General features: G+C 50.5%; 2 protein-coding genes across 7 annotated transcripts in view; one reads left to right on the top strand and one right to left on the bottom strand.

Moving 5' to 3' along the window:
• The first annotated feature begins 193 nt into the window (after nucleotides 1-193).
• On the top strand, nucleotides 194-13606 carry LOC122386577 (integrator complex subunit 10-like). Of its 4 annotated transcripts, none has more exons than XM_043375879.1 (15): nucleotides 194-257; nucleotides 778-960; nucleotides 2122-2189; nucleotides 5235-5362; nucleotides 5950-6065; nucleotides 6565-6646; nucleotides 7179-7309; nucleotides 8284-8408; nucleotides 8668-8831; nucleotides 10334-10633; nucleotides 10941-11164; nucleotides 11494-11673; nucleotides 11961-12062; nucleotides 12420-12571; nucleotides 12927-13606. In XM_043375879.1, exons 2-15 carry the CDS (start codon nucleotides 814-816, stop codon nucleotides 13081-13083), a joined length of 2076 nt encoding a protein of 691 aa, XP_043231814.1. In that variant the 5' UTR covers nucleotides 194-257; nucleotides 778-813; the 3' UTR covers nucleotides 13084-13606. The 4 variants fall into 4 exon arrangements, with proteins under 4 accessions (XP_043231814.1, XP_043231817.1, XP_043231816.1 ...); XM_043375882.1 differs by having other exon boundaries at nucleotides 253-396; XM_043375881.1 differs by having other exon boundaries at nucleotides 256-272.
• A 294-nt stretch (nucleotides 13607-13900) lies between these two features.
• The window catches only part of LOC122386576 (protein trachealess-like), a 108289-nt gene continuing 102844 nt past the window's right edge, over nucleotides 13901-19345 (bottom strand). For all 3 annotated transcript variants that reach the window (XM_043375876.1, XM_043375877.1, XM_043375878.1), the window contains 5 exons: nucleotides 18563-18669; nucleotides 17526-17673; nucleotides 16856-16965; nucleotides 16029-16162; nucleotides 13901-15802 (listed from right to left, as the gene is read on the bottom strand). In XM_043375876.1, coding sequence (XP_043231811.1) covers nucleotides 14930-15802; nucleotides 16029-16162; nucleotides 16856-16965; nucleotides 17526-17673; nucleotides 18563-18669 — 1372 coding nt within the window. In that variant the 3' untranslated portion in view covers nucleotides 13901-14929. The remainder of the gene's footprint in view (nucleotides 15803-16028; nucleotides 16163-16855; nucleotides 16966-17525; nucleotides 17674-18562; nucleotides 18670-19345) is intronic.

Genomic DNA, 19345 nt, shown 5'->3' with positions numbered 1-19345 from the left:
CATTTCTTAAAAGCTGCATTTCAACCGGAAATAGTTTCCCTAATTTATAACAATTTGCAATTTTATAGAAGAATATTGATTTTGGAAATGGTAACTGATGTGATAAGTATTTTCTTAGTCATGATTTCTAGATGAACTTATTCTGGTTCAGACAGTTTAGTAGCATTTGTTCCGTAAAATGCGCGCTTGAGACATTTGTGAAACATCGAGTTGGATAATGCATTTGTTTACAGTTTTACGGTACCAATTTCTGAAAGGTGCTGTTTGAAGATGTCAATAGCTAGGCTTTTCCTACCCCGACCAGGGCCTCGGCCTGTCGGGAGCAAAATTCAAAAAAAAAAAAAAATTTACTTTTTTTGTAAATACTTTGAAAAAAAATCATTTTAATTTCATCTGGTAGGGAGATGGCACTTTTGAATGTGACAGGGAAAACTGAGAGGAAACTGAAACTTTAACTGAAACGAAACGCATCATCATAACAATAAAATTTCTCCATTTTTGGATCATTTTTGTTATTAGTCAAAGTTTTGTTTGAAAGGCTTGGTAGGGTCACTTTGAGTAACTTTTTGTTGGAGCTTATTTCATGCATCTGACACTCAAGTTGGGACTGAGACAATTTTCAAGTTTTTCAGTTAAAGTGTTTCACTGGAGCAAATTGGAGCACTGCAATGATCTGATTTTATCATTATCATGGTGTAGGTATGAACAGATTCAGAACCTCTCATTTAATCCAGATTTGATGATTGCTGGCTGACATTTTGATCTTATTTCCCACAGCTATTCCTTTTACACTTGGCAGTATCCGGCCAACCAATGGTTAAGCTCGCTATGCACAGCGGGCTGTCTGATGAAAGCTACTTCATCAGCAGAGCCAAGGAATTGGAGGCCTCTTGTCCAGATGAGGCCAGGGCATGGCTTTTGACAGCCAAAACTCTATTTCCAAGAAGCTTCTCAATACAGGTATGGACAAGCAATTCAATCATTGGTTGTCTAACACAATTTGATCCTTATTATAGAAGGATGATTTGATTGTTTAATCACGTATTTATTATTCAATAAAGAAGTGGAGCATACCTGATGTTTTTTTAATATTTGTGCCATTGTCAGATATTGCTCTTGCCAATAACCATAAGTCCATTAACGTTAAGTCCATTAAGTCCATTACAGTCGGGGGAGGTTTGGTCAATCGTTGTCATTTTTAGCACGTGCTATTTTTGTCACACGTGCTAAAAATGACAACGATTCTGCTATTTTTGACAACGATGAGGCCGATCTCACTCCTCAGCGAGGAAATGAAGATTTTGGAAAGATAAACACTGATTTTGGAAAAGAAGTGCTGCCACCTGGTGCAAGACGAAGAATCCAGCTTTAATATGCCTGTTATTTGTATGGTAGTTTGTTTTGTGGCCTGAAGTTGGAACTTAAAATTGAAGCATCCGAAAATGATCGATATTGATCGAAAACATGATGTTGATGAAAAAAATAATATTTTAAGTTGAGAGAGGAGGCCATTTTATCCAGATGCAGTAGTTTACTTCTTGAAATTATTTTTGCTAATGACGGCTGCTAATTATCCCTCATTACATGGCAGTCGTCGTAAGCAAACATAATTTCAAGAAGTAAACCACCGCATCTGGATAAAATGGCCTCCTCTCTCAACTTAACATATTATTTTTTCATCAACATCATGATTTCGATAAATATCGATCATTTTCGGATGCTTCAATTTAAAGTTCCAACTTCGGGCCACAAAAAAGGGTATACTTCAACGTTGGACTACCATACAAACAACGGCCATATTAAAGCTGGTTTCTTCTTCTTGCACCAGGTGGCAGCACTTCTTTTCCAAAATCAGTGCTTGTATTTCCAAAATCGTGATTTCCTCGCTGAGGAGTGAAATCGGCTTCGTTGCTAAAAATAGCTGATAGCGTTGTCATTTTTAGCACATGGTTGCCAAAAATGGCATGTGCTAAAAATGACAACCATTGACCAAACCTCCCCCAACTGATTAACATAACATAAGTCATTAACATAAGTCCATTAACATAAGTCCATTAAGTTAGTCTTAGGACTTCTCTGTTCACATTAATCACATTTACTACATTTGCCTTCCTTTTGCAGTTTGAGTCCTACAGGCTTGATCGAGAAGCACTCAGTGTCAAGGACTCAGCTGCTCACCTGGAAAGACTGTAAGTGCCAGCTGCTGCAATATCATTGATTCATCAACAATGCACAAGAAGTGCTGTTGCATCAAGAGCAGAGTGTTCCATTTGAGATTGACACATTCAATGTACCTTTTGTCTGTGATTTGGTCTATTAATGTTCTGTGCTGAAACCAGTACCTAATAAGCTCATCAATATATATTTATAGTAACATTGACTTGATGTCAGCTAAACAAAGTTGTATTTTAGTTCATGCTGCAGCTTACATAATCCTTTAAAGGTAGACTGCCACCTTTTTTTCACAAAACGGTTTTCACTAGAGCTGAGCCACCTATGTCCCAGACTGAAGTCGGTTTTCCGAAATTCGAACCCGTTTGCGAGAAATCGGAGACCAAAGTTCAGTTTGATGCCATTTTTTTAGTCCAAGAAAACCGACATCTCTACTGTTTATCGATAACTTTGAAACATGAATTTTCTTATCTTTTGGTAAATATATGTCAAAACTTTGATTGTTTCGAGATCAGAGAAGAATTTTGGAGTGTCAAAATAAAAGTTAAACTTATATATTCAGTACCGTAAAATGGGGTGTTAAGGGACAGTGGGGTGTTAAGGGACAGTTGCATGGAAAAAAACTTTGAGTCATATTAACTTCCTAATTTGAGAAGGTTCAATAAAAACTTCAGTGTGGTAGTTGACACTGTTTTGCTCTTGACCATAGGAGAAAATGGTATGGTTTTTCATGCAAGTGATTTGGTTCAAAAATGGATTTGAAAATCATGCTACATTTTCACAAAATTGAAACATCTCCAAAACTCTGTGTGTACCACATAAACTAGTGGGTGTACAGGGAAAATGAATGCATAGGTGTATTGTCACATGTATTGCACATGTTTCCTGAAAAACTTGTGCAAATCCACCCATTCATTCATCATCCTCTTCCTCTTTTCCGGATACACGCATATTTTGAGGTGGATGTGGGGTGCTAAGGGACAGGGAAGAAAAAATAAAAAATAATATCTAAATATAATTTAATTAAGTAGGCATGGAAAACACCAAATTCCACATAAAATGCTGGCAAGTTCATGCTTTTATCTCTAACACATCTTTAGTTATGTAACAAACCATCTCAACACTCTCTTTTACAATGATGGGTCAATGGAGACTGATGTAGGTAAATGTGATGTCATCATAAAAAGGCTAAAACAAAGAGGGCAACATAATGACAAGTGACTAGCTTCAAGATGGGTTTTTATTGATGACAGAAGATTACTTTTTGGTTCTGTTTACCTTATAATTAGCACATTTTCCACAAGCGTAAACTGCATTACACGTAACTGGCTAAAAAGGTCATGAGTGGTGAATGAACCTGACTTGCTTTGTGACAGAATATGCAAAACATTTCAATAAATAAATTGTGTGCCCTTCCACACCCCAATTGTGGGCATTTGATGACCATTTCTTGGAATAATATAGGTGTCCCTTAACACCCCACATTGGGGTGCTAAGGGACAGTGATGAAAAATAATAAAAATAATATGCATGTATATATTTTTAAAACTTTAATGTAGCAGGCATGTAAAGCACCAAATTCCACATAAAATGCTGACAATTTGATGCTTCTATCTCCAACCCTTCTTGAGTTATATAACAAAACACCTTAAAACTGTCTGTCCCCGTTTTACGGTAGTTCATTTTTCCAAAAAAGTGTGGGAAATGGGGTTTAACATGGGCCAGACCCATTCCAAATGAGCCATGATTTTTTTAATGTTTTACGAACTTAAATGCAAAATAAATTAAACATGGCCAATTTCTTATGAAATCATATATTAGTAAATCATAAAATACCTTACTTTTTCAAATAAAATGTAATAATCTTATGACCTTGAAGTCTAGTGATGTGTAAACATTGTCGCTAGACATTAACCGATTGATAATTGTATGATAATCGACAATTTTTTTCGCGATTCACGTGATGATACTTTGTCAGGTGAATTCTAAAATTTTGTTTTGTCCAGGGAATAAATCATAGGCCGATCTGAGAAAACTTTTTGAAGGTGGCAGTCTTCCTTTAACCCGCGAGTTGCTGGGGGGGGGCGTTAAACGCCCCCACTTTTTTCGCCGGGCCATAGCATAAAAACGGCGCGCCGCAGGCGCGCCAAATTTCGGGTACCTGTAGGAAATTGATTGAAGTTTATTGTGACAAAGTTTCAAAAAAATCGGTCGGAAAATTTTTGAGATATCGAGGTTTTAGTGACGTCATGATTTCTGAGTTTTCGACCAAAAACGGTATATGTTCAAAAAATCATATAAAATCACAGAATAGATATACAGACATGCCGTAAACGCCATTAGACTGCCAATACCATGAGCAATCTAATGGCTATCTTCGATTATTGATTATTGTTCCGCATTTTCCAAAATCTTGAACTGAATCTTGGTAATTTCTCGTGACTACTTCACGACCATGATACATGAATTTCGTAAATTGAACTTTTTGAGCCAAACTCGTACACATATGAGAAAAATAATGTCACCATCGTGTTCTACGCTCCAAATTACCCATAAAACATGTGTCACAGGTTGCGAATATCAGTTTTGATTTTCGGGGATATGTGCCTAGCCGGTTGACCTGACCTTGACCCTGACCTATGCTTGACTGACCCCTACATGGAGCTGACACTCCTGTAAGCCTTATATGATGGATTGTGCACCGTTTTGACAGAGTTTATGACGAGAGGCGCCCATTGCGAAGTCCTGAAATCCATGCTACTGAAAGCCCGATTTCCGGTGTTTGACCTGACCTTGACCTGACCTGTGACCTCAAAATTCAACTTTTAAGTACTCATCTGAAGCGTCTCGTCGCGCTCTTTCGTTTGCCGCCTCGTGCGTTTCGCTGCGCCTATTGGTTCTCGAGTTATCGGCTGGGGGCGTTTAACGCCCCCCCCCAGCAAACGGTGGGTGGCGAAATACCCCAGCAACTGCCGGGTTAATCCTTCTGTGATATAGCCAGCTTGAGCATACTTTAATCCCTCTGTGAAACGACCACCTTATCTCTCCATATTTACCCGCAGTTGCCGCGAGTTCCCCGATGAGCCCGACCTGTGGGCCGAGATGCGAGTGCTGGCGGACGCTCTCCGCTGCGAGGACGATGACGGACAAAGCAAGTTTCTCCGCGAGGTGTTCTGTCAGCTCTCCACCGGTGAGTGTAGCTCTGTCTGCCGGATGACAAGACTCGGTTCGTGACAAGACTCGGACAAGTTTTGTCAAGTGGTGATGTAGTTGGTAAACTGATTCTCGTTTGTCTTTTTCCGACCGGAGCATCCGCATACGCCGTGTCCAGTAGATTCTCGGTCCGTTTATCACGTCATCAATACATGGTCGGTCACATTGGCGGCGATCCGGTAAACTGCAGGTTATATCCACTCACAGAGATACGCGCCTCTGACGTTTTGTCAACTAAGCTATGGAACGGAACTAATTGGCAATTTCGGAAGTTTACTGATATTTCGTAACTTTGCGTTGTGCTGTATACGGCACAAGACATTGTAGTCCACTCCAGACCGAATCCCGCTTTTTCGATTTTCAGCCACTGCTCGTTGCCATTTGGTACCACAGCTCGTTGCCGTTTCGGCCAGAGGTGTGTGGTGAAATGTTAACACATATTATGTGTCCAACGCTATAGACAAGTGTTTGGTGACCTGACGCGATGCTATCGTTTCATTGACTACGTTCCTGCACACCAGACTTTCTACCATGTCCGCTGACGTGGTCTGTCCTCCGTTACAGACCTGCAGCACCGCGGCCTCTCAGTGATCGCGGACCGGAGCAGCGACACCCTGGAGCACTGCCAGCTGGTGCTGCTGCTGCTCAACAAGTTCCCCAACATGGTCAACGGACACGGAGTCAGTGATGAACGTCACCTGTGGTTACATTCCAGTGGCTGGGCTTTAGAGATGGCTTGAGATAGTGCGATGGTGGGCGTTTTGGAACGAGTTGTGGTTCTAAAATTTGTGTCGATTTTTTGGTATTCTGTTCCCTATTTCGCTGTGCTCATTGTTCTTCCTCCTTCAGTTCCATGGAGTTGTAAAAACTGCTAGGAAATTAACATTTCAGTAGAGATGCTGACTAGTTGGTAATTGACATTGACAGCTGAGCCTAGGGTTCGTGATGTCAGTAATGAGTCATTGATAGACACTCTATTTATGTCTGGATTGTCTCTCGACTTCTCCTGAGGCTATACTTTGTTAGGTTTTGACAGGTCAAATATTCATCAAAAGGATGTCGGTTTTCTGCTGCACTGATGACTGACGTATTACCGTCCATTTCGTTAGCTAACCAACCCTGGACAGCGGGACCAACTCATTTCGCTCACTAACCAATCACCGACTATTCGTTTGGCAGACGAGGGTCGTGGATCTTCTGCTTACCTCAGAAAAGCACGCACACTTCAAGTCGCCGCTGAATAAGTACAGGAAATTTCTGGGTGAGTTCTATTTTGACATGGTTTCTATGTTTCGCCAAACATGATTGATTGACGTATCGAGCATTGTAAAATACTGGGGTTTAGCGAAAAAAAAAACGCTTGAAAAACTCATGCGTTTTATTGATATATCTATCTGCCTGCTACTTTCACCATTAGTCGTATTGCTGCTTTGCGACTGCTAACGAACTATCCCTTTACCTCTGTCGTTCATTTCCGTGTTTGATTTGACGGCGGATTATACGAAATTTAACAGCTACGTGACTGTAACCTCCTGGGTCTCCAAACCATTCATTTGTTGTGTATGGGTTTTCAATCAGTTTATGCTGATTGTACTTTGATTGTTGGCCATAAGTCTAACAGTATATCGTAGTTATTGATAGTTGCGTGTGTTACTGTCGAGGGTGGAGTGTCACGTGCCGTATCGATGAGTGTCCTGCTCCGAAGGCACTCGCTATTGCTCCAGATCGTGACCAGACCTGACCCGTACCCATCGTCCCATTCTCTGACCCGAGCTAACACGCGCCCGTTTCAGTGTGCGACCTTTTGCCGAGTCTACTCAGCTCTAGCGCCTCAGACCTCACTCATAAACAGCTGACGCGCCTATTTCTACGCACCGTCGAGTTCTACGTCTGTTATATGGCGTCGGATAATACCAAAATACAGGTCAGCCCTGGCCCTGCGTTACACCATAATTGTCCGAGCAATTCCTTGACGACAGTAAATAACGACTAGAATCGTACAACTATATACAACTATATATTATAGACTCTACTATGCAGTAGCGGCGAAACACCTTCAATTAAGGGGGGGGGGGGGGCACTGCCGACTTTTGGTCCCATTCTTTCCATGCAACGTCCATAGGGCTAATGTTAAAATGGCAAAATCAAGGGGGGCACAGTGCCCCGGTGCCCCCTCCCCCCGTTCCGCCGCCTATGAGACTACGCGTAATTTACCATGTAGTTCCGTGTTCAGCTACGATAGGTACGATCTGAAATACCCAGACTGAGTCGGCTAAGTTCACCGCTCGGTGTGTGATGAACCTTACAATGATAACACTGACACACAGCATACTACGACTCACTTTCGAGTTTTAATGACCACCCACTTCACATAAATCGATCCCCTCCGCCTACGCCGTTCCCCGTTACACCCTGTCTCCATGCCGGTCTACTTAACACCGATGTCAACCACCACCCCTACCCATCGTCGACGCAGACTACATCATCCATTACAGTTTATGGTCCTGTAGCACCCCTGATCGTTGCACTTCCTGTGACCCGCTACATATTGGCCGGCCCCTGGGCAATCTCCGCCGGTAGCACCTTGCAACTGATGAGTATCGATCCAGGACAGGGTGGGGAAATTAGAGCCTATCGAGCGACTAGGACTGCGGTGGGTGGTTGGAACATTCTGGGTAATTGGTATGGTATAGTGCTAATGAAGTACGAGGTTGATGACGGTGAAATGTCGTGTGTCAATGGTGGGCAGTTGTGATGATTGTTTTGTGGTTAACCGTCGTTGTTAAATCGTGCCGTGAATATCGAACTGCGCAATCTGCAATATGAGCTTTGTGTACCTTGAACTGTACTGTGGGCACTAAGTACTGTTTGTACTACACTGTATTGTACCTTCTATAGGGAACAGGAGCGGAGGAACCGGTGGAGCTGCGCCTGGCCGACCCCTGGAAGGACATGTGCAGTCTGTGTCAGCTGGCCGCCAACAAACTGCACTGGCCACTGGCCGACGTCTTCACGCACAAGCGGTAAATATCGGACCGATTTAGATTGGACGCTCAAAACGCACTTGATGCTCACCATGTTCCAAATTCGTTATTGTATTGTATTACTCGTACCTACTCGTTGATGACATGTGTTACGTTCGTAGCCTCGTCTTTGCAACTCGCTTCCTGACATAATTATGACTTAACGCAACTCTCTTCTGACACACTGACTTGTTCTCGCACAATTTTCCATTATTTTACAGTCCCCTTCCCTGCGCTAACCTATTCTATCTGTTTGCAGGTCCCGTGACCTGGTGTGGCAGCAGCTGGCCTCCTTTTTCCGCGAGCACTCTGCCCGCCAGGAGGACCCGTTCGTTCACTCTCAGCTGGTGTACTGTACCGTGGCCGTAATGCTGCAGGCGGTGGTCGAATACAGTCACAAAATCGACCCCACGATGGCGCCGGGTGAGTCGTGAGGGTGGGACGCTGGGGGTACGGGAGGGGGAGGTTGGGTCTGATGGAGGGAGTACCGGAGTGGTGGGTCGAGGAGGGACGACCGGAGCCAGCCCTGCCGGATGAAGACGCCCTGCTGCCCCACAAGCCATGCCTACGCAGAGTGGGCCAGTGGACTCTGAGGGAGGCGGGAGTGTCGGGCTGCCCAGCGGAGCCGTTCCTGAGGGTGTCATCGGAGCCGCCGTGGTCGGCCCATCAGGGGTCAGTGACCTTCATCGTGGACTTACCAACCACCACGCGGCGGACAGACCCACCTGACAAGAGGAGAGAGGCGGCAGAGCGCGCCCTGGCCGCCCTGCCCGCGCCAGACTGCTCCATATGGAGTGACGGCTCGGCGGCCGGAGGCACGTCCAACGGAGGAGGAGGAGCGGCCATCATCCTGCACCGGGAGAACGACCGCAGGATCGAGTGTCTGGCAGCTGCAGGCACCCACTGCAGCAGCACCAGGGCGGAGCTGGTGGCAGTCCGGGAGGCACTGAAGTCCCTGGCGAGCCTGCCAGCCGACTCCCTAGACGCCATCAAGGAGATCCGCCTTTGCACCGACTCCAGGGCGTGCCTACAGACGCTCCAGCGCGGGCAGGCAGCCCAACAGGAGGAGCTACCGGCGAGCATCTGGGCCTCTCTCCATGACTTCACGTGTTTCGGGAAGCACGTCACCCTCCAGTGGGTACCGGGGCATGCTGGCATCCCTGGTAATGAGGACGCCGACAGGCTAGCCAACCGAGCCGCGGCAGAGCTAAGCCAGGCAGCGGTCCCGCTGGACATGGCCGGCGCCCGAGCGGCGATACGCCACAGATCCGCCGAGTGGACCGCAGCCCGAGCCAAAGCTCATCCTCACCTACCACCCACGCCCGGACACGAGGACCTGACCAGGTGGGAGCAGGTGACACTGTCTCAACTGAGAGTGGGAAGATCAGTGCTCACAAGGAAGACTCCACGAGATCGGTCTTGCGACAAGCCCCGACTGCCTGAACTGCGAGGAGGAAGACTCGGTTGCACACTTGCTGACCGAATTGGAATGCCCAGCGTACGCCCGCATGAGGTCCCGCCTGTGGGGCGGACCTCTGCCGAGCCTGGGGCGTGTGCTGGGCGGATCAGCGACTCTCATCTTCGAGTACCTGCGGCGGGTGGGCCGTGTCGACCCCCCGGTCGACGCTGCCACGGCCGTGGCCGCCCCGGCGGCCACGGCGTGACGTGTAGAAGAAGAAGTGGTGGGTCGATGTATGACTGTTGTAAAAGTGTCAATGTCAATGCAGTTTGTAAACTTGATGGCGATGTAGCTTTGTGTTTCGATGCCTGGACCCCTGAATGCATGCATCTTCGTATGATATGAGTAGGATTGCTACTGGCATGAACGCCCTGGCTCCTCCACTCTAGATACATCGAATTGAGAATGTGTATAAACCTGCCTCGTCAACCATCTGACACCCCTACTCCCCGCCCACTCTCCGCAGGCTCTCAGAGCAGCAGCGGCGGCGGCGGTGGCGGAGCGGCGCCTCCCAGTCTGATGCTGGTGGAGGCCTTCCCCGAGCCCCTCTCATCCACCACCTCCCTCCTCGGCTCCGTCCCCGGTCCGTCAGTGCCGGGGCCTGGGCCGGCGCACCGGCGCCACCGCTCCCAGGAGCTGGACCCCACCGAGCCACTGCTCACGGTGTCCCGGCAGGTGACGTTCAAACCGCAGCAGCTCACCCTGGCCTTCCTGACGGGTGTCCGCTGCTGGAGCCTGCTCTCGCAGAACCCGGCGCTCGAGAAAGGTGTGTGGTCTTGGGAAGAGGATGGACGAGGAAGATGATTTGACGAGCTGTCACGGAATGTTCCTTGAGTACTCTCGTCTAACGGTTAAAAAAGTCGAAACTACACACTACACAGACCCACGTAATAATCCGGGATTGAACGCCCATTTGATCTTTCGATTCCATTCATGTCGCTCTTTTTGCACATTTGCTTTTCTTCCAATCAGTTCTAATGTGGTACAATGCTTACACGTAACCGTATAACGCAATGGAGCTCTAGCCAACATACCAAGCTTGTGGCATCATTCGCTCTCCCCCCGCCCGGCAGAGTTCCAGCGCGTGTGGCAGCACGTGCTGAGCGGCAACAGCTGGCCGTGGTTCCAGTCGTTTGTCACCGACGTCCATCTGTACGCCGACCGACTGCAGGAGCTCGCCTACCGCACGGACGCGGCGGCAGCCGCCGGTCTGGGCGGCACGGGCGGCACCGGCGCCCACTGCTGCCGGGCGCTGCTACAGAGGATGGCCGCAGCGTTCGGCACCGGCGACTATCAGGTGGGGGAGGGGGAGAGTCTTGGGAATTAAGTACAGGGTCATGGGGATTGTTAGATGAGTCATGGGGGCAGAGTTCTGGATATCACCTGCTCAACTAGCCCGATGATCAAGCGGATACTCTAGGTGGACTTAGTGATTGTGATGATTTGTAAGATTGTGATGTTTATAAGTCGGTCGACTCAAAATCATAGTGCCTTCCTGTGGCGTACCTAGTTATTTGAGTGTGACGACACGTTAGCTGTCAGACAGCCTGTACGCTGATGCTCGTGGGACCTCCATTTTCCTCCCTACACCTCACGGTTGACGTCTTTCTGTCAATTCGCTTCCAGCTGGCCGGTGAGCTGTGTCTCCACATCCTGACGGGACCTCTGCTGCCGTCTGCACTCGGTGACCCGGCCAAAACTCAGGTAGTGGCCCAGTGTGCCCAGAACCGGCACCTGCACTTCCTCAGCTACACGCAGGCCGATGTCAGCAAGTACTGCATCAAGGTGCTCACACTCTGTCTGCAGGTAAGGACACCGTGACGGCTCGCAGTTCATTGTTGCTGTTCTTCGTTTGGTGTGCCAGCTTTTCGTCTTCTAAGGTAATATACTTTCTGACTGGTTAAATGATGCATGAAGTGCGCTAAATATATCTGCAGCTGGTTGGCCTTATAAGCTTCCAAGTTTCCAACTCACCATTAATAGTATCATCATCGATCATCTCCATCATTCACTGACACAAAAATGGTTTACTTTGCCTGAAATTCGATGACATTCTCTGGACGTGTACTCACCTTGTCTTATTCTCTCCACAGAAGAAGGTGCTGGGCCCGGGTGCGTTTCAGGATAACGCTGTCGGCCACTTGATCGTGTTACTGCAGTACGACTGGCCCACCGAAGAGCCCATCTTCTCCAAGGTGCGGCCTACGTTATGATAATCTGGGTTCCTATGCTGACTTCGTGGGGGTGGTTGCAGCGCTGAGGTGTTGGGGCCTGGGGGGGGGGTCTGGGGGGACATTTGGGGGGATGGAGACATTTTGGTTTGTTATTATGGGGCTCTAAGTTCTACGGACTTATGCGGCGTCTTGACTTTTGGGGTTGATGGTGAATGCCACATGAACAATAATATTGTAGTACCCTTTTGGTGTTCGCTTTCCTCAGTTCTCTGTGACTCGATTTTCATACTCTGCCGTTGCCTGGCTGCGACCCAGTGATATCTAAGACGCTGATACTCCTCCCTTTGTCCAACACCCCCCGTCCCTCCCTCGTTTCAGGTGGTTCATCTGATTCGACAGCACGGCACCCTGACGTACCCTCAGTTCGTCCACTACGTCACCTGTCCCGACATTGTGGAGGAGTTTGTGTACCTCAACACGGAGCACGGGGGCGGACTCACGTTCAGTCTAGTGCCCGCCCAGCAGCCGCGGTTAGTATCCGACAGAAAACCCTACATCGGTTACCAAGGCTAAAGTGGTTCCGTGAGTTCAGTTGAGATGATGGTACTTTTGATTCAGTCATATGTCCCTTGTAACTGTCCTGGGTCATTTCGGTGACGATTCATTTACTCAATGAACAGCAGCAGACTTCTGAGTACGATTCGTATCGAGGCGTGCGATGCTGCTGAAATTTGTCTCGTCTCAGTAACCGGTGCTCCATGATGCATGATGGGCACGGGGCATGTCTCATCTCCCCTGCCATGTATCACTCCCCCCCTCCCCCACACCCCACACTCGTCACTACCCGCGCCCCGCCTAACGCCGTCGCTCCCGTCCCATTTCCAGCCAGCGGACGATATCGACCCGGGGCGTGGACAAGGGCGCCCGGGAGGAGTTTCGCATGGCCATGCTGCAACAGATTCGACGCACGGAGTCTACGCTGACACTCATAGGCGAGTTCCTAACGGCGCAGAAAGACGACGTGCTGCGCTGTCTCAGGTGATCGATGGCTCGCGGAGAGGCGAGACGGGAAGGGAAAGAGAGAGTAGAGTAGAGGAGGGGAGAGGGGAGGCTGGGGTAGGGTGATACCTTCTCATGGCACATTGCCATCGCCCAGTCCTTGATACGACGAAGTCTTGGTCGACAGTGGTGGCATGGAAGGGTGACCAACATTGTATTTCGCTGTGATTTGTTTCGTTCCCCGTGCTGTCATGAATTACCGTCACGCATGCAAGCCACTACCGTCATGAATTTGCTTACATCTCGCTCGTACAAATGCGGTTTTACCGAGCGATACGAAGTGACGTTGTTTGTGATATGAAAATGTCGCCTTGCTTGTCTCGCGCGCTAGCAAATGAAATGGTTCATGAAGTGTTGATACAGCATGCTGTGCTCTTTATTAGAGCATGCCAAGTGATTCATTCAATGAACTCGACAGGCAGAGGTTGAATAATGTGAAACTGACACAAGTGCATGCGAGGGAATCAGTTTTCTAATAAAATGTCAATTTCTTGCTTGATAGCGCAGTTGATGCCTGTGAACATGGGCAAAAGTAATTCTGACGTGGCTCGGGACGTTGACAGCGTTGTATTTGTCAAATTAAGCCAATGGCGGAAAGTTTTGAACAGATCCTTACATCGCAATATTAACTCCGTAGCCCAGCCCGCTCCTATTCCACAGCTGGGGACGACTGCTGGAAGTACGGATGGCACCGGGAATCGAACCCTGGTCGTCCCGGTCCCCGAACTGGCACCCTACCACCCGCTCCACCAGTGCCACACAAGGTCCCACTTCCACCATAAGACACCCAAACTCACTGCTGTTGTGCCTCGATGGTTTATTTTTCGATAACACGTAAATGATTGCGAGAACAGCTAGGTATCGACTAAGAATGCGGATACGACGATACTCTTACATTGGTGAACGAGTGGCGTCTGAACAGCCGTGCGCCGCTCAGGCTGGCCGATCGCCACCGTTCCAAACAAAACAACAGTTCGCGCCGCCGGCTATGTACACACATGAATAAATAATCCTCTCTCCAGTCCACATCTGTCTCAGCTAAGATATCTACACACGCGCCCAGCTGCCTTGTCTTTGACGGCGCCCGCGCGCCCTCGTCTCTTATGGAATCTTACCCTGACCGCAGTGGCGCCATCTCTTGACAGCGACGACACACAAGTACGGCAAACAACGCAAACTAGGAATCACAGATACTGTAGACGTCGGGCCGCCTCCGAGCCTCCACCCTCGCCACCGAGCGGCTGGGCCGATGTCGGCCCGGCCGGAAGCTCTCCCGTCCCCGAAACGACGCCGTCCTGCACGCGAAACAACGCCCGCAGCCGCACGCGCGAGCGAGCACACACTAGTCCAACAATGGAGACGGAAAGAAATCGTCGGCGATTTGTACGCTAGCGAAGCGGGCGTGGCTCGGCGGCCGGCGCCAAAATGACACAAGATGACATCATGATATGCGTGTAAGTCAGACTGGGCGATTCGCTGGTATAGCGCCGCCCATGGGACCCAGCGTCCGCCGGCATTCGAGCTGCTAGAAGACCGCCGCAGGGACCAGGACGCGGACCAGGGGTCACTCTGGTCGGTCCCGAGGTCAGGACTGCGGGACCGGAGGTCCTGGTGGGTCAGCTCGGGCGGGTCACCGACCGTGACCGGTCAGCGGACGGCCAGAGGTCACAGGTCATGGTCAACAGCTCAGGGCGACCCGAGAGGATCGGCGGGACCTACAGCGTGTCATCAGTGCCAATGGACACCTCGCGAGGTCACAGGTCACGACTCTTTGCCTCCGCCGGATCGCCCCGCGTCAGTCTCTGAGCCTATCAGTCGGCAGAGCGTCCCTACGACTGCGGCGCATACCAGGCCGCTGGCGACTTGAGCGCGTCATAGCTCCCGGGCGACTTTGGCGAACTATGATAGAGGTGGAACCCGGTCGGGTCAGGGTAGAGCCTGCTGGGGTCGCCGCCGAACTGACTCTGCTCCAGGCCGGCCAGGTACGGGTACGGCTGCGGTTTGAACGACTCAAATCTCGGGTCGAACTGTTCACCGTGCGCGGCCTTGTCTCGAGGAGACACAGATGACGGAGGAGTCATGCTGTGGTAGTCGTACCCGGCTGATACGCCCCCTCCGCCGTACGGCAGCGCGTACCCGTCCGTGGCCAGCTTGTAGAACTGCTCGTTGTACGTCTCGCCGCCCGGCGGGGTGGGTAACATGTTCTGCATATCGGGGTAGTAGGCGGCGCGGCTTGCCGCTGCCTGGATGTTGGAGCGTATGACGCTCTCACGACTGGCGTACAGCTGTCGGAGCAGGGTGGAGGCGGGCGCCTGGCTGCCCGCACCGATCCACTGGATGGTCGGCCGCTGCTGGTTTCTCAGCAGCGCGTCGGCGCTGAAATCCGTCGGCTCTCCGGGAAGGTGTTTGGACATGGCCGACTCGAGCTCCTTCACTGAGCTGGTCTCGTCACAGCGGGTGGGTTTCCAGCGGGGTTCCGCCCCGCGCTCCGGCGGCGGCTCGGCCGTTCCGCGCGGACTGGGCGCCGGCCGCGGCTCCGGAGTCTCCTCCGGCGCCAGTTTCCGTTTCCGGGAGCGGGCGGTGTCCGGAGCCGGAGCGGCCGGAACCGGAGCGGCAGAGAGCGGAGCCACGGCCGGAGCCACAGACAGGTTCATGGAGCCGGACGCCTCCGCACGCTCCGAGCCCTCGAACGACGAACTCGTCTGTCGGAAAACACGGCGTCTGTTAGGACCACAGTGCTCGACAAGAGATAGACATTTTTCCTGATGATTGATGGGTCCTGTGGGTAATTGAACCTCACGCTTTTCAGAAAAAAAAAGAAGAGAACTTCCAAACTGTCGGGAGCTTGGAAGCTGCTTGGCTTTACAGCACTATGGAAAGTCCGAGGGCCACTCGCGAAACTGACAGCTGGAATCAGCTAGTGCTCACCTCCGTTTTCACTTTGGTGTGATCCTGTGACATTTGTTTGGCCGATCCTTTCGACTCGACCACGCCGTCAATACGCAGATCACTCGTGCTCTCGCTGGCTCCCGGGGACGACTCGGACGCCGTGCTGCTGCCATCTGTGGACAATTAACGGAACCGTCAGTTTCCTTCCTCTCCGCCTCATCTCCGGAGATACGGCGCTGACATCGCTGTCAACAAGCCGCCCCGACCTGTGTGGGCGACACCAATCGCGACGCGGCAGAACAATGTACGCCCAGTCAGAACGGCAGCTTTTTGTCGAGTTCGGATGGTCTTTAGACGACGGTAAAAACCACGGCAGCCGCTCATGCGACACACCACGGTCTGGGCGTTCGCCGGTTTCTGACATGAGAATCGTATGACATTGGCCACACAGGGCGGTGTTTCCGACCGCGAGGGACACCACTCGAAGCAGGACCGTTACTTTGTAACACCCAGCCCTGCGCGGCGTCTTAGCGCAGCCCTCCTCCGAGCTATTGCTGCATCCGGTACAGAGTCAGCCAATGCTGATGAATGTCCCGCCCCCGGTGCTGAGATGATAAATATTGTATTTTGGGCTGAATGACGTGTTATTACGCTCATCCGATAAGCAATATATCTGCACACTCCCTCATTGAGTCGATTTATGGTCATTACTCAATCAGGCATGTCATTAAACTGATGCCACCCGTAAGCTTCAAAGGGCTCTCCGCCGCCTCTGCTGCGGCGCGGTATAACAATGCTCCTGTCGACTGACCAGTCAGTTGACCAGCCGTGACCTCGAGGTGACCCCGCTGTGACTTGACACTGACCTGTCCTCTCCGGGCCGGTCGAAGGCAGGCCGCCGCCGTCATCCGACCGTGTGGAGACGCCTCCTGTCATCTGGGACTGGTCCATAAATACACCCTCCTGCTCCGTCCGACTGTGGAAAAAAGAGTTGTCTGAGTTAGGACATAGTCGCTTCGGATCATAGGCGAGGGAGCCGGGGGGGGGGGCAGTGGGGGCAGCTTGCCCCCCCCCCAACTCTGGGGCCGTGGGGGCGATGCCCCCACAGCTTTGAGACGGAATACCACACTTTTTTGCAAATGTTTTCTTTTTTGTTGAAAAAGCCAAGGGATGAAAAATAAGTGGCCTAAAACCGGTGAGAAAACTAGATTTGGGGGTACCCTAGGTTGATCTCTATTATGGTGTGCCCCCCCCCAGTCTGAACGTAGTTCCCGCGCCCCTGCTCGGATGGTTTGGAGTCTTGGACGGAGTCGTCCGAGTTAGAGGGGTCGAATGAGTCTGGATGAGCCTGGCCATGAGTTATTTTACTTGAGGTCACGATTCGGGAGTGAATATCAAATCTGATGAGTCAAGAGTCTTTGTAATCGCCAGCAAGAAAACAAGCAAACAGAGTACAGACACTAAATTTGACCGAAACAGTTCGTTACCAGCGTTAAATATCATCCGCAGCCCGAAGACGAATCCCGTTCTACTCACGATATGACGGTGTTGACGCAGATGATCATCTGTTCCTCGGCGTTTTTGTTATTGCACACGATGGTGGCGCAGGTCTGAAGCCAGGTGTAGCCGCCTGACTTGTTCAGTAGTCGGTAGTAGGAGGTAAGCACCTGACCTTTGTTCAACACTGAAACACACAGACGCACATGATAATACAGATGAGCAGCTGCAATAGTTTTTGGAGTTCACATGCCCTATGAACACAGTAAAGGGAAACGGATTTAGTACCGAAATGGTGTGTTGCCAGTGAGAAAAAAAAAATGCACTGCAGCACAGTCATTTTTCGTCACCTGGCTAAGCAAAACGAACCCACGGTTATCACAAAAATAACCGACGGTTGTGTGTCGGAACACAAACTACCTCCCTCGGGCTCAGTCTGCTCCCTAAAAGGGGAAGCCCGGGAGAATTAGGAGGCCATAATCCTGTGTCCTCCGGTAGGAAATCACGCCTCTGGTTTGGAAAACCCAGCCTCCCGGTCTGCCGGTCCACGGGCCACCGTGTGGGCCGGGCGGGGCGCCGGCGGGTCACCGGGTGCGCCGGTGAGCCCGCCTCCTCAGGAGCCGCGCCGCCGGCCCCCAGCCGCTAGTATATCATCCCGCGGCGCGTTTATTAACACTGGACGGGTGTAAATTGTCTACAGCGTGCAGAGAGCTGCATATCAACACCGCGCCGGCAGAGGTGGCGGCATGTCGACGGGTGGCATGGCCGGGCGAGAACCCTGTTTGACCCCGGAAAGAACCCTGCCTAACCGGGCGAGAACCTTGCTGACCTGGGTGAGAACCCGCGACCTCGGGATGAGAGCCGTCTGACCGAGACAATAACGCTGGTCTTTCTAGGACTTAACGCATAACCAGAGTCAAAAGCAGAGAATTTCTCTAATCAAGAATCCAGCCTCAAGCAGACGTCAGCACTCGATTACGGTATTAGGCAAGATGTCAGAAGGTTCTCGGGGTGGACTCGAGTACGGTAGCAGGCAAGTTGTCAGAAGGCTCGCGGGGTGGATAGGGCCCACTTACGGTCTACGTGCGCCTTCCTCAGCAGGTGGGCGTCGGCTCCGTGGCAGAGCGTGTACAGACTGCGACCGGTCAGCTCCTCAGCACTGTAGTCGAGCATCTCAGATACCCTGTGACGGACGAAGAACGGTCAGAGAACGGTCAGAGAATGGTCAGAAAACGGTGAGAGAACGGAGGGAGAGAGAATGAGAGAGAGAGAGAGAGAGAGAGAGAGAGAGAGAGAGAGAGAGAGAGCGTGTGAGAGAGAGAGAGAGAGAGAGAGAGAGAGAGAGAGAGAGAATAGAGAGAGAATAGAGAGAGAGAGGGGACAGAGAGTCGTAAGAGGGTGATTAAAAAGCGATCGGTGGACACACGCGGTAACCAGAGAGAGAAGTCAGACGGCGGTCAGCGAGAGGGCGGACGTCGGCCAGACAGGCCGGCAGTAAGGCGGGCAGACGTGTCTGCAGATCCAGCAGGACAAATCGGCAGCTCGTTCTTCAATCACAAACGTCCGATACGATCCGCGCTGAAAGCAGCGCTAATTGGAAGCTGGGTAGGTGCCTTTAACGGACATATCTAACTACAGCTGTGGTTACTAATTAGACAATAAAAAGCTGCCGTCGAATTAATCACTACACCTTTCCCGCTCCCGGTCCCACAGCCCTCTCTCTTCCAGCTCCTCCCGCTCTTGCATCCCTTCTGTCTCTCCCTCTATTCTATCGTCCCCAACCTTTCCTTCCACTATAACTCTGTCGTCTACTTAATTCTTTATCCGTCTCCTCCTGCGCTCTATTTCTCATCCTTTCC

The sequence above is a fragment of the Amphibalanus amphitrite genome, unplaced genomic scaffold, assembly GCF_019059575.1.
Source record: "Amphibalanus amphitrite isolate SeventyFive unplaced genomic scaffold, NRLGWU_Aamphi_draft 000256F_arrow, whole genome shotgun sequence".
In the NCBI taxonomy this organism is placed as follows: Eukaryota; Metazoa; Arthropoda; class Thecostraca; order Balanomorpha; family Balanidae; genus Amphibalanus; species Amphibalanus amphitrite.
This window is presented reverse-complemented; position numbering and strand designations above follow the sequence as displayed.

Bases quoted from the DNA above. Each gene is read 5' to 3' on its own strand.
- LOC122386577 (XM_043375883.1), top strand. From the start codon at position 1,643: ATGGCCTCCTCTCTCAACTTAACATATTATTTTTTCATCAACATCATG. The intron at 8,409-8,667 runs GTAAATATCGGA...ATCTGTTTGCAG, and splicing joins GACGTCTTCACGCACAAGCG to GTCCCGTGACCTGGTGTGGC. The intron at 11,165-11,493 runs GTGGGGGAGGGG...ATTCGCTTCCAG, and splicing joins TCGGCACCGGCGACTATCAG to CTGGCCGGTGAGCTGTGTCT.